The 12,221-nt window shown below is 38.0% G+C and overlaps 1 protein-coding gene across 1 annotated transcript in view; it reads right to left on the minus strand.

The window, feature by feature from the left end:
- Nucleotides 1-1,321: 1,321 nt before the first annotated feature.
- The window catches only part of TSHZ1 (teashirt zinc finger homeobox 1), an 84,515-nt gene continuing 73,615 nt past the window's right edge, over nt 1,322-12,221 (minus strand). Inside the window, 3 exon segments of the mRNA XM_039525638.1 lie at nt 1,322-5,875; nt 6,995-7,082; nt 7,084-7,181. Coding sequence (XP_039381572.1) covers nt 2,706-5,875; nt 6,995-7,082; nt 7,084-7,181 — 3,356 coding nt within the window. The 3' untranslated portion in view covers nt 1,322-2,705.

Below are 12,221 nucleotides of genomic sequence, written 5' to 3' on the forward strand. Positions count from 1 at the left end.
ATTAGATTTGAACCGACTTTAGATGTATTATTCCTCCCTTTCAACCTTCTCACTCACTATTCCTACTGTTGCACTGCAATACAGTATATCCTATATTCATATGTTTGCAGGCCTGTGGTAAAGTAAACAAAACTTCAAAGGGTTATTATGTAAAGAGTCTGCATTACTGCCATAGGCCTAATTGTTATTTTTCCTCACCACCCCTCGGGCCCAAAGTACATAATCATCCAGTAATTGAACTGAAATGCCTAAATGGCTGGATCTCCTAAAGGACATAGGTATTTATCAGTGAAGAAAGTAAATTTAACAGACCCCGATGGCATTCTCCTGCACTAGCAGAAATACTATGTAAATATAGCTGACCTGCTAGGCTCTTCTGAAATCATTACAGGATACAGAACAATGCTTGGCTGTTACTGGGACTGTAAACAATGTAAAGATAAGAAACAGAATTAAGCTGAAAACAGAAGTCTCAATTTAAAAAAAAAAATAACTTGTGAAGAATTAAGGGGATTGAAATACACCTATAACAACAGTGTCACTAATACTATGTGAAAGCAAACCCCCAATGGTCCTCACATTTAAGAGCCCCTCCAAAATGTGTATGGATAGTGGATCCCAGGCTTTCACATACTGTAAGTGTCAGAGCACTCGTGAGATAGAGCACTGAAGGCCCTGACAGCTCTCTTTTACATTCTAAATGACATCTGCATTCAACAGAACAGAAATAAAGATTAAGAGAAACACCTGATACGACTGCGCTCAGCTTACCTCAAAATGTAATATTTAAATAGTACAGAGAAACATAGGTCTGTCTTCTTGTTCTGTAAGTAAGAACTGGTGTCAAAGCCTCAGAGGTCTTCATAGCTGCAGGAAAGGCAAGCACCACAGTATCCAAAGGACAATGGGAGCCCAAGCCACGGCATCTTACTCAGCCAAAACTCCTGATGAAGTCAAAAGGAGTTTTGTCTGAGGAAGGGTCTTATGAGCGGGCTCTGAATACACAGCAAAAATGATTACAAATACATTTACAGGCAAGAAGATTAACTTGGCAAAAGATTCTCAGCCCGTCTTACACTTCAGTGATCAATAGAATGCCCATTACTAATTAATAAAATCACAATGATTTTGTACCTGTAGGAGGGTAATTTACTGCAAGTATACTTTAAGAAGTTATTAATACTTATGGCTTACAACAAAATATGTCAGCATACAGATCATGAAAAGATTATTTCAAATATACATTTGTTGGTTGATTGCATAAGTGATACCTCTTATTGCTTGAACAACACCTCAAAGGCAAAATAATGACGACATGACAATGCATGTAAATCAAGAACTGCATGTGGGTTTATTTTACACTTGAGAAAACAGTGGATTTAATTGTGTGAACCAAAATGTACTGTACAATATTAATGATAAAACATCAAAATGTATAATTCATAGTGCATTGCTTGCTTTATTTTTATTTATTTATTTATTTTTGTCAGATAGTTCCTTTAAGTACATGCATCTGGAAAGATGCAGGTGCCAGTAAAATTTCTCTATTTAAATCAAGCTGCAGGAACCAAATTTTATTCAAAAAGTGTGGTTTTACATTATATACACAGAAGTCGAATATAAAATGACAATATAAAAAGTTAAAAGAGAAAGCATACAGCCAGAAGGTACAAAGAAAGTTAAACAGTTTAAAATGGTACGATATGTAACATGTATTTTTTTAAGCTGATGCTGGCAATTTACAAGGAACGGAATCCAACATTTGCCCCATTTTTTTGTTTTGTTTTTTGTTTTCATTTACCAATGCAGCACACTATAGAAAGGTCAGCTTGTACCAAAGCTTAACATTTGTAAATAACTATAAACTGCAGTATTTTACAGGAAAAAAAAAAAGCATTTTTACACTTTTTTTAAATAACAGCTTGCATACTTTTTTTTGCCAAAAAAGTGGCAATTTTCAGCATCCAGAGGGTTTGGGCATAGTGGCAACTTGGTTTGCTATTTTATATTATATTATTATTATTATTATTATTAAACTCTTACAGTTGTGGCTTCCTAACCCCATGAGTACTAGATAGCTTTCCTCTGTCCAAGAACTGCATGCATGTTTTCTCCACAAACCAGTTCTGCATTAAAAAATGCTCATTCAATTAAAAAAAAATCTTTAGTACATTTTGTTTTTGACACAGCTTTGATTTGAATGAAATCCCTTTAAGCCTCTTTATTTATTTAATTATTTGGAAAGGCACAGAAATGCTATTACAGTTCTTAGAGGGTTAAAACTTGACACTACTGGGTTCTGTGACCTTTATTGTCATGGCAACTTTGTAATTTTAGGATGTCTTTTTATCACTGTTCTTTGTGTCTTTCTTTACTGCTAAATTAATGTCTCTCAATAGTGTCTCCCACTATATTCTACAAAAGATAGCTTAACATCAAGGACAGATGTTGAAAATAAAGGTCAGACTTTGACTCACAAAAAAACCAAACCAAAACAAAAAAAAAACCACCATGCACAGATCAGACAAAGAGCATATAAATATAACTACAAAATAAGTGTAAGAAAAAACAAGGTCCAGATAGGCAGTTCAGCAACAAAAGTAAGACTGATTTCAGAGGCTCAGGTCAGGCCTAGTGCAGTACTATGAAGAAGTTTAGTGCAATGTTCCTGTGGTCACTTGCATACCTAGCTGCTTACCTGGACGCTACTGTTTTTCTAACTCAGTTACATAGATCAGATGGTCCTCTGGGGACTTGCCGTGTGTTTTACTAAGGTGCAGTTTGACTGCGTGCTTGCTTGCAAAAGTTCGGTTACAGAGCTTACACTGGAATGTGGAGCCCAAGTCCTCCTCAGCAATTCCAAGTGAGCCCAAAGTCTTGTTCGTGAGGACTTTTGAAACATTCTGCTGTTCTTGAATCTGATTCAGTGGCAACTTTGACAGATCCTTCAAACTAAACCCTAAATGTGTCTCTAAGTGACTTATGTACGTAGAAGCAGTCCTGAATTGAGAGGCACAATCATTGCAAAAGAAAACAGGATGTCCTGTGTCTAGGTTCTTTAAAAACTTAGTTCCACCTGTCCTCCTTAACTGATACTTCACATTGGCCAGCCAGTGGCTAATTGTGGTCATGGAAAGACCAGTAAACTTAGAGATGTGTACCCGCTCCTGTGGACCGAGGTCTGACATAATATATTTGCCTTCTGGAGTCTCCCTCAAGCTGGAAGCAAACTGTGCTTGAAGGATCAGAAGATGCTGAGGGTTCCAGTTGGACTGCCTGCCTTTCCTCTTGTGTACTGGTGACAGCTCATCCAGAGCTTCCTCAAAACTGCTTCCATCAGCATCCGACTTCTCTGACACAGTAGATGGAGTCGAAGACTTGGGTGTCAAACGCCCCGTGAGATTTTTCACCATATCAGAAATATCCATTAGGGCGCTCTCTCTTAGAGGAGAAGAGACAGAGTCAGCCACACTGGAAACAAGAGGTTTGTTTTTGGACTTGGTTAAATCAATGGGCTGATCACTGTTTTCATAGTAGTACCGGTCGATGGCATCAGCCTGCTTGACTGGAGTGGTTGGGTAAATGGGTTTGTCCAACATACTGTTGCTAATTTTGTACAACATGGCCAAAGGGTCCAAAGAGGGGCTTACTGGCTTAGAAACTTTGCCTAGGTGGGTATTCATAATGGACTGTAAAGCACTCAATGGGTTAATGAAAGATGGCTCAGGCGAATGATCTGTGATGATTCCTAAATTATTACAGCCATTTGCGACTTTTGCTTTGAGTGGCTCTGTACCATTTGGAGTATGAGCTTCAGCTGGACTGTCCTTTTTGACCTTCTGAACTTCTGCATCGGGACTCTTTTTCTGCTGCTGTTTGTTGTTTATTTCCTCTGATTTTGGAAAGTCTTTGTTTTCTTTAGCAGCAGGTGACATTGGTTTAACAGGAGAACTCTTCTCTTTCTCTGCAGGTTTTTCTTCCCTCTTTACATTGATTTTTCCTGTAACTTTCTCCACCAGCTCCTCCATCGCCGACACATTACTCTTGTGAGGTGGGGGTGTGAGACTACCTGGGGAATGGACAAGTGCACTGTGTTCTGACGACAGTGACTTTACACTACTGGCATAGGATGGCTGCATCTGAACACTCTGCACTGTGGGTTGTAGGGACTTTACCGTTCCCGGAAGCTGGTAAGCTGCATGAATGCTGGGGTATCCTCCCCAGGAAGGTGCTCCATTCTGAGCTTTGCTGATAGCTGTTGTCACCGTGTTCTCAAGGGATTTCAATATGTCTATTCCACCTTTAGGACTGTCATCCAGATCCTCCTCTCTGAGGTACTGATATAAAGTTGTTGGCTCAAATTTTTCCGTAGAGTCCTCATTCTCCTCTTTTATCTTTTTGTCTGTTTCAGTGACAACCACCTTTTCCTTTTCTGGGTCCTTCTTTTCCTCAGAGTTTGTAGACCCAGCTGGAGAATCAGGCTGCTTTTTAATGTTGGAGGCTGGTAGTCTCGTATGGGTGGTGGGTGGCAGAGGTATGGACTGTATCTTTTCCTCCACCACAGGGTCCAATACTAGTTGTTTTCCTTTTTTCGAGGCAGAGTTGGTCACCTTCAAAAAATGACCAGTGACCATCATATGAGCAGTAAGTTGCTGCAACGTGTCATGAGAACTGCCACATTCCATGCATTTCAGTATCTGGGCTTTACGGGCCTCAAACTGCCAAGTGTAGCTAGCACCATTTTGATAGCCATAGCGATTGTTTGGAGTCACATAGGGATTGGCAGTTTTCTGATCTTTTGCAGACTCACACAATGCAGCCTCTGCAGTGATCCCTGGTGGCTCAGGTGAACAAGGTGAAGCTAAGTCCTGAAGTGCTCGCTTTTTGGTAGAAGGGACCAGTTTAGTGATGGCTGGTACTGGTTCCTTCAGAGGCACTTTCTGGTAATGCTTTGTTTTTATCATATGGACACTCAGGTCTTGCAAAGATTCAAATGAATGCCCACAGTACATGCATTTCAGCACTTTTTGAGCATCCTCTTTGCCTTCCATTTCCATAAGTGAACGTTTTCTAGGCTTTGACCACCGTTTGGTCTTTTCAGATTCTTTATCTCTGTTGTCATCACGGTAATGTCCAGTTTCATTCATATGCACTGTTAGCTCCACCAGTGTGTCATAGGCTGCACTGCAGTCTTTGCATCGAAATTTACTAGCACCAGTGAACACAGACCCATAGAGTTTATTGTTTTGCCGGTAAAGCTGAACTGTGCTGAACAGGCTTGGCTCTGGGAGAAGTCCATATGAAGAAGTCTGCTGCAAAGTTTTCGCTAATGCAGCTTGGTGCCAGTCATAACCTGAACCACCACTGTTACTGTTACTAGTATTACAGTTACTCGTACTAGTACTGGTGTTGATACTGGTACTGTGGGTGTTGGTATTAGCATTGCAATTGGTGGTGTTTTCATTCTGGCTGATTTCATTGTTGCTGGTAGTTGGACTGGATTTCTTTAAGTCCAAAGCTAAACTGGACCAGCAAGACTCTGAGAGTAAATTTGCATACACCGCTTTTATTTGTGCCAAGCTGTCCTGTGGATAGGAAGCATTGTCTGTGCACTGATGATCCTCTTTCTCTTCTTGAGAGGAAGTGCTTTTGAAGTGGGCCAGCTGATCACTGTTTTCACTAAACGGTGAACCATAGCCTGCATCTTGATTAGTTGCAGTGCTGACTGGGGAGTTCTGGTAGCTTTGAGCCTCTTTGATCTCTGTTTCTTCATTGCACAAGTACTCACTCTCCTGGATGTCCAGAGACAGCCCGTCATCCTCCACTCTGTCTTCATCTATTTCTGCTGCCTTCAATTCCTCCTCAGGAACATATGCTTAAAATATAGAAAGACAAGACACAGTTATGGAATGCGCACATTTTATATCTCTGTCATCTCTTAAACTAAACACACTAATGATGAAGCCAAATTTTAAAAGGTACAAACAACACCCCCCTCCCACTTACACACTCAACCTGTACACCCTTAACTTAACATCAACCTTAACTCTTAATGAGTAGTAATAATTTTTATACTAGTAGAGTAACATGTCACAGACAGTACCACAATAGTCACCATCATTATTTGTAAAAAGCTGCTTCCTCTCCTCAATACAAGAGTAATTAAATAGAGCAATAGTCAGGCAGTGAGATACATTATGTATGTACAAAGCAGATGTGTGAGGTTGACATCTGCTCCATGAACCTAGGTTCTTAGAATCACTGACTGGACTGATCCCATTTGCTCAAGCCCTGTAGCAAATTGACCTCAGCTGCACCCTCACGGGCAATCTCCTTGGCAAAATCAGTTGCAGACAACTGACTCTAATGGAGCCATACTTGGCAAAAGTGTCAGGTCAATTATTGAGGCGGTTCCTGGTGGCTTGTTGCATTGGGTTCATTAGAGAGTGGAGTAAAGCTCTTGGCTTTCACTGGCATAGGGCATTTTTTAATAGAACATTTAAATGGTAAACTGACTTAAACGGGACAACATAAGGAAAACAATTATTATTGTTCTGTATGAACAGGTGATACTTTTCATCCCCCTACACTATAACATGACGTGGGTGCCACGTTACTAATCTGGCAAGAGCAGTTGGTAGCTAAAAATAAAATAAATGAACTAGATGAATATTTAGAAGTGATAAACATAAAACATAAGACTACATTGATTATTGGCTTACAGTAAATATCAAACTTTGCTATTGTATTGCCATCTGGTGAAACTGTACAAATTACATGTTCATCTATATCAAACTATTTTTTAAACTAGCAAATGTGATATTCATGAGCAGATGGCCACTATAGCAAAATACATTTACTCCAAGGGCCCAATTCACAAAAGTGGCTTACATGCACCTAAATGATAAATGTACATTTTCATTGTAAAGTAGAAAACATACATGTACACTTTTGTCTCCACATTATAAAAGAAGCACTTGGCCAAAAAAATCACCTTGGTTGGGGAATGTGGGTGAGTTTCTGTGCAAGTCAAAGTAGAAAATAAAAATGGGTTGAGAACAGCTTTCTGACATGGAAAAAAAATATTTTCACGTTGGGTGAACTGTGCACAGAGCCATTCTGAAATGTGTGCAATTCCCTTGCAAGAAGAAAGGTTGAAAGAAAGCCAGAAAAAGGCACTTCTGCTCCAATGTGATATGAAAAAAAAAAACAAATAAAATAAAATACACTTATCACCTTAGGAAGTTTTAGTTGTTAGGTATTAATACAATTTGTGCCATTTTTTCACAAGCAGTTGCTAATTCTTTCATTCCCAGAATATTTCTCCTTTAAAAAAAGCAAAATTTAATCCTCCCATTTTAAAAGGAAGACTATTTTAAATGTTTGTTTTTACGGAACAATAGTATCTACAATCAACATGTGACAATTCTAGGTTTACAGCAGAGTCCTAATACACTCCCTGCACAACTGTAGCCCCATATTTCAAGACAAGAGGACATGTGACTCATCCACTTCCACCCCCCTACCACTGTAGTGCTGTACCTTATGTCCTCCTAAACCCTCTACCCAGTCTATAATCGCCTGTCTCATTCATATCTCTGGAGATACTTTTGTTTTACTAAAAATGGTTAAAAGTTAAAAATGACACCATTTCAGGTAAAGTGTTATTTAAAAGGGTAGCTGAGCCACAAGCCTTTTATTTTTAAAAAATGTAACGGTATCAGGAAGGAGGATGAGGAGAAGACCGGAAAAACAGAAGAAGATGGAGAAAAGGCTCAGAGGGAACCAGAAAGGATGATGTTCTCTAACAAATAAAAAGAAAGAAAAAACTACCTATTCATTTATTCTGTAAAAAATCTCAGCTCTTACAGTGTTATCACAAGAATGTCACCAAGTGCCCACAATGTATTATAGCCTTGTAATGCTGTTACTTTTATAATTTTAAATTGTGTGTGTGTTGTAATGGAATCTACTAGCACAGCCATAGTTAACGGTCTGTCAGCACTCGCATTATACATTCCTGTTTTCAGGTATTTATAACTGCAAAAGAAAGCATCTTATAGGAGGACAAATATAGACAATTATGGAATCTGGGGCCTTTTTTTCTGATAGTGTTTTTCTAAAGTAAAATTTCCAGGCTCACAGTGCATAATATAGACTAGGCCATTCTGGCATTTTTTCTTTACATATATATTAATGACTGACAGTCAGTTACTATGGCGGAGCCGAAACTTAATGGGTCATATTCTCAATTGGTATCAATTAATGTAACTCCACTAACTTCAACTGAGCTATGCCAATTTACACCAGATGACAATCTGATCCAATGTTTTTAATAAACATTACTAACTGCTTCAAGTTGCAGATCAGTGCTACAGGTCAACAATCCGAATGACTGGTCCAGTAGGTTGTTATTATTTTTCAAAAGTGGTTAAAAAAAATTACATTTTAGTAATTACTGTAAATACCTGCTTCAAATCAGTTTCTATATGTAAGTTATAACTGATCCAAATTATGTATTTTTTTTCCTGTTTATTTATGAGGATCTTTCATGTCGGCTCTCATACACTGTTGATTGGTGGGGAAGTTTCTTTTATTTCCACCATAAAGGGAGTTAAACTACACCAAATAATGTTTAAGTTACATGAAATGTCTGGTGCTAACCCACTAAAGCAAAGAACCTGAGTGTGAAAGGGAAATTCCATCTTTCACCTTCTTTCTTACTCTTAGTTTTTACTGAGACTACTACAAGAGTGAGTTCTTATACATGCCAAGATATACTAGAATACCTAGCCAGAAAGTGGACAGAGAACTTTCTGCCTTAATGATGATTTTCCTTTCTTTCAAAATTTAAAGTCAGATCCTGAAAACAATCCAAATTTTTATATATGTGTATATATCCACACACACACACACACACAAACATATCCAGTTATCATATGCAATTTCTAAACAAGCACACACATACACACACACATAATGCACATTAGGTAATATGATAGTTTATCTGAAATGTTTTAATTTATATTATTACAATCAGAAACTATTTCATTGAAACCCTCTGATTATTGTTGAGATAAATATAATACTTTTTGATTCAGGACTTTAATGAAGTTTCTAGTAAGAATATTAATACAAACAACAGAATATGATATTTCACAAGGTCAACGCAATATTTTAGTCCAAAAGTGTTCTATGACGGATATTACAGAAGAACAGAAAATAAAGACAAAGTTGTTACTTTTCAAAAATATATATTTATTAAAATTTCCCCCAGGGAAATCTGATGAATAAGTAGGCGTTGGAATTTTAAACACAACAAAAATGATCTTTCCACAGTTATTTATACAGAAAAGTGCTTTTATCCTACGTCAAATAAAACAGAGAAATTGAAATTCTCTCTCTCTATTTAAAAATAACAGACAGACAGACAAATGGACAGAAAGGTTCCAGTCGTGTGTGTGTGTTAAAACAACTCCCATCAACCTTCTACATATACTTCCTGCACCTACATAGATATTCCAAATCGTGATACTGGTTTACATGTGTGTCCTGCAACCGCACAGAAATATATAGCGCAGCAATGAAAATTCATCTCCAGCAACTTCACTATAACCAAAGCAGAAGATATTACAGTGCATAATGTTGCCAATCTCCCTCTCTCTCTCTCTTTGAAAAAAAATCATCAAATTACAGACACAAGAAGAAATAACTAGTGATTGGAAGTGGTCTGTTTTCTTTTTACTAAACCTTGTTAATATTTCTTGCCCATAAGATGTGCCTTCTGGACGCCAATGTTTCCCCATAGATGTACTGTCATCTCTGAGTAGCATTAAAATCTGTGCATTCTAATGTAAGTGGACATGAGGTGCTATATATTGAACATGTTAGTGGTACAGCACATTGTGTTTGCTTCAATGAGAAGGTTTACACTATAAATACACATCCATTGTCTGAAGAGGCAAAGACACACTGGAATTATATAGATGGTTTTAAAACTATTATATTTTTTCATGAAAAATATATAAAATAATTTCTTAATCCTTAGCCCAGTACTTCTGAAGGAATTTCTCTCTAGCATAGAAATTCTTTTCTATTTATAAAAAGGACTGTAGTATTCAAACATTATTTTAAGAATGGCAAAAAGTGATAACTGTAAGTGAAAACTCTATCAAGGCCAGACAATAATGGATCAAGCAATAATTGTAAGGGGAAAATATCTAAGTATTTAAGGCCCCAATTCAGTAAAACACTTAAATATGTGCATGACTTTAAGCATATGCGTATGTCCCATTGAAATCAATGAGACTTAAGTATGTGTTTAAGTGTTTTGCTGAACAGGGCTTGGGCATAAAGTTATTTGTTGAATCAGGCCTAACCGGGGACAAAATAAATGTGGTATCTTTATGAACCATCACCATTCAGCACACAACAGGTGTGTTTTCACAGCATCTGATGTTTATCCATCCAACAGAAAACAGCAGAAGTTTCCACGATTCTGTACTGTCATCTGGCACGAACCAGGTTCCCGACTGCGGGTGACTTGCACTTATGTGAAAGCACATTTCACACCTCCAAAAAGATGATTAGATAGAAAGAGAGAGATAGTGTATATATTTACCAATATATTTTCAGAGTACAATATTATTAGTGATTCACAAAAGAGAATCCAAAAGCTCAGATTGTAAGGCGTTAAGATACCTGCTGGAGGATTTGAAAATTTGCCAAATTAGAACATATGAGTTCTCACTAAGAATCATAACAGAGATCCAAGAAATATATTTGTGTATGTTTATATGTACATTACAATGTCACTACAGTGCCAAAAAATGGGTCAGTCACAACAATTGCTGAAGAGTAGTACAGCCAAGAGTAGTATCAGGTAACCAAAGGAGCTACTCCACAGTGGTTTGTGTCTTTCATTTATAATTGCAAGAAAATAGGGGGCAAAATGCTAGCACTGCCTCCCTTGTAATTTTAATATAATGGGTCTAAAAAGTAGATAAGGTATTGAAACAAGAATGACCTCTGTGCTTCTAGCAAGTTGAATGATAACCTTAAAGGCAACCCATTAAAAACCAACAAAAAGATTCCTCACCTCCTTCTCTGCCTCCCCTTACCTACCATCCATTCCCCTTGGAATGAATGCTGCAAATTATTAGCCAACCTTTGCAATTGGAGACAGACGCAGCTTGCATGCAGGTGTATTTTCACAGCGATTCTAATCTGAGAGATGTACTTGCTCTTCCTCCTCTATCTGATAAACTATACATTCAAGCATTCTCATTAGTGTTCGGATCACCAAAGAAAGTTGGAGATGAATCAGTCCATCCACCCCTCCTCCCCCTGCTCTGTCGAGATTATTTTATTGAAATGTTCATTTTCGCCCCTGCTGGCAACATTAGAATGGAAGTATTTAACCTGTTTCCATTACTTATACAAATTACCATTATGGGGTAGGACAGATGTTAGAATCATGCCACATAACTGACTTCCATACATTCTTTACAGGAAGGATAAGAAGAGGGAAAGCAGTTAGATCATATTATCCAGTCTCAATAATGTTCGCTCCGCTACTAGATTCATTAACTTCCAACATCAACGTTTCACTTTCTTTCTGTGCGAAAATGCTCCATCTCGTTGAGCTCATTTAATTTGGAGCAGGAAGTCTTTGTCAGGAATAATTTTTTGATCAGGTGCTCTAACTAAGGAGTGGGGAGGAAAGAATAAAGAAGATTGGGGGAAAACCCAACACCTTGTCGAAAATGTTATTTCTCTAACATGGATGATGAAAGAGAAGTCAGTTAAGACGCCGGTACTCAAAGATGGCTGTCACTTCAGATAGGAGATGGCACGACTCACCTCGACAGGTGACACTTTGGTGGAGTAAAGGCTTGCTGCATTATTGAGAGCACCAGAGATCAGGATGACAAAGACTGTAGGCCCAGGATGCCTGGGGCTCCTAGAGAAATGAATTCAGCAGGAAGATGGATTTCAGCCTCCATTTGCATCACTAACTAATAGTGAAGTACAAAACAAAAGTTTGAACATTAGAAGGTTACCAGGGAAGCACATGGGTACAAAAAGGGAAACAGCTCAGTCTCTCTCAGTAAATGTCTTCCTGATAATTCTGAAAGAGGAGACAAAAAACTCAGAACATTTAACTTGTAAAAAATCCTTTTGTTCCAAATTACTTAGTTGAAAGTTTTTCTGCTGTATTA

The sequence above is a fragment of the Mauremys reevesii genome, linkage group 2 (genome assembly GCF_016161935.1).
Source record: "Mauremys reevesii isolate NIE-2019 linkage group 2, ASM1616193v1, whole genome shotgun sequence".
Lineage (NCBI taxonomy): Eukaryota > Metazoa > Chordata > Testudines > Geoemydidae > Mauremys > Mauremys reevesii.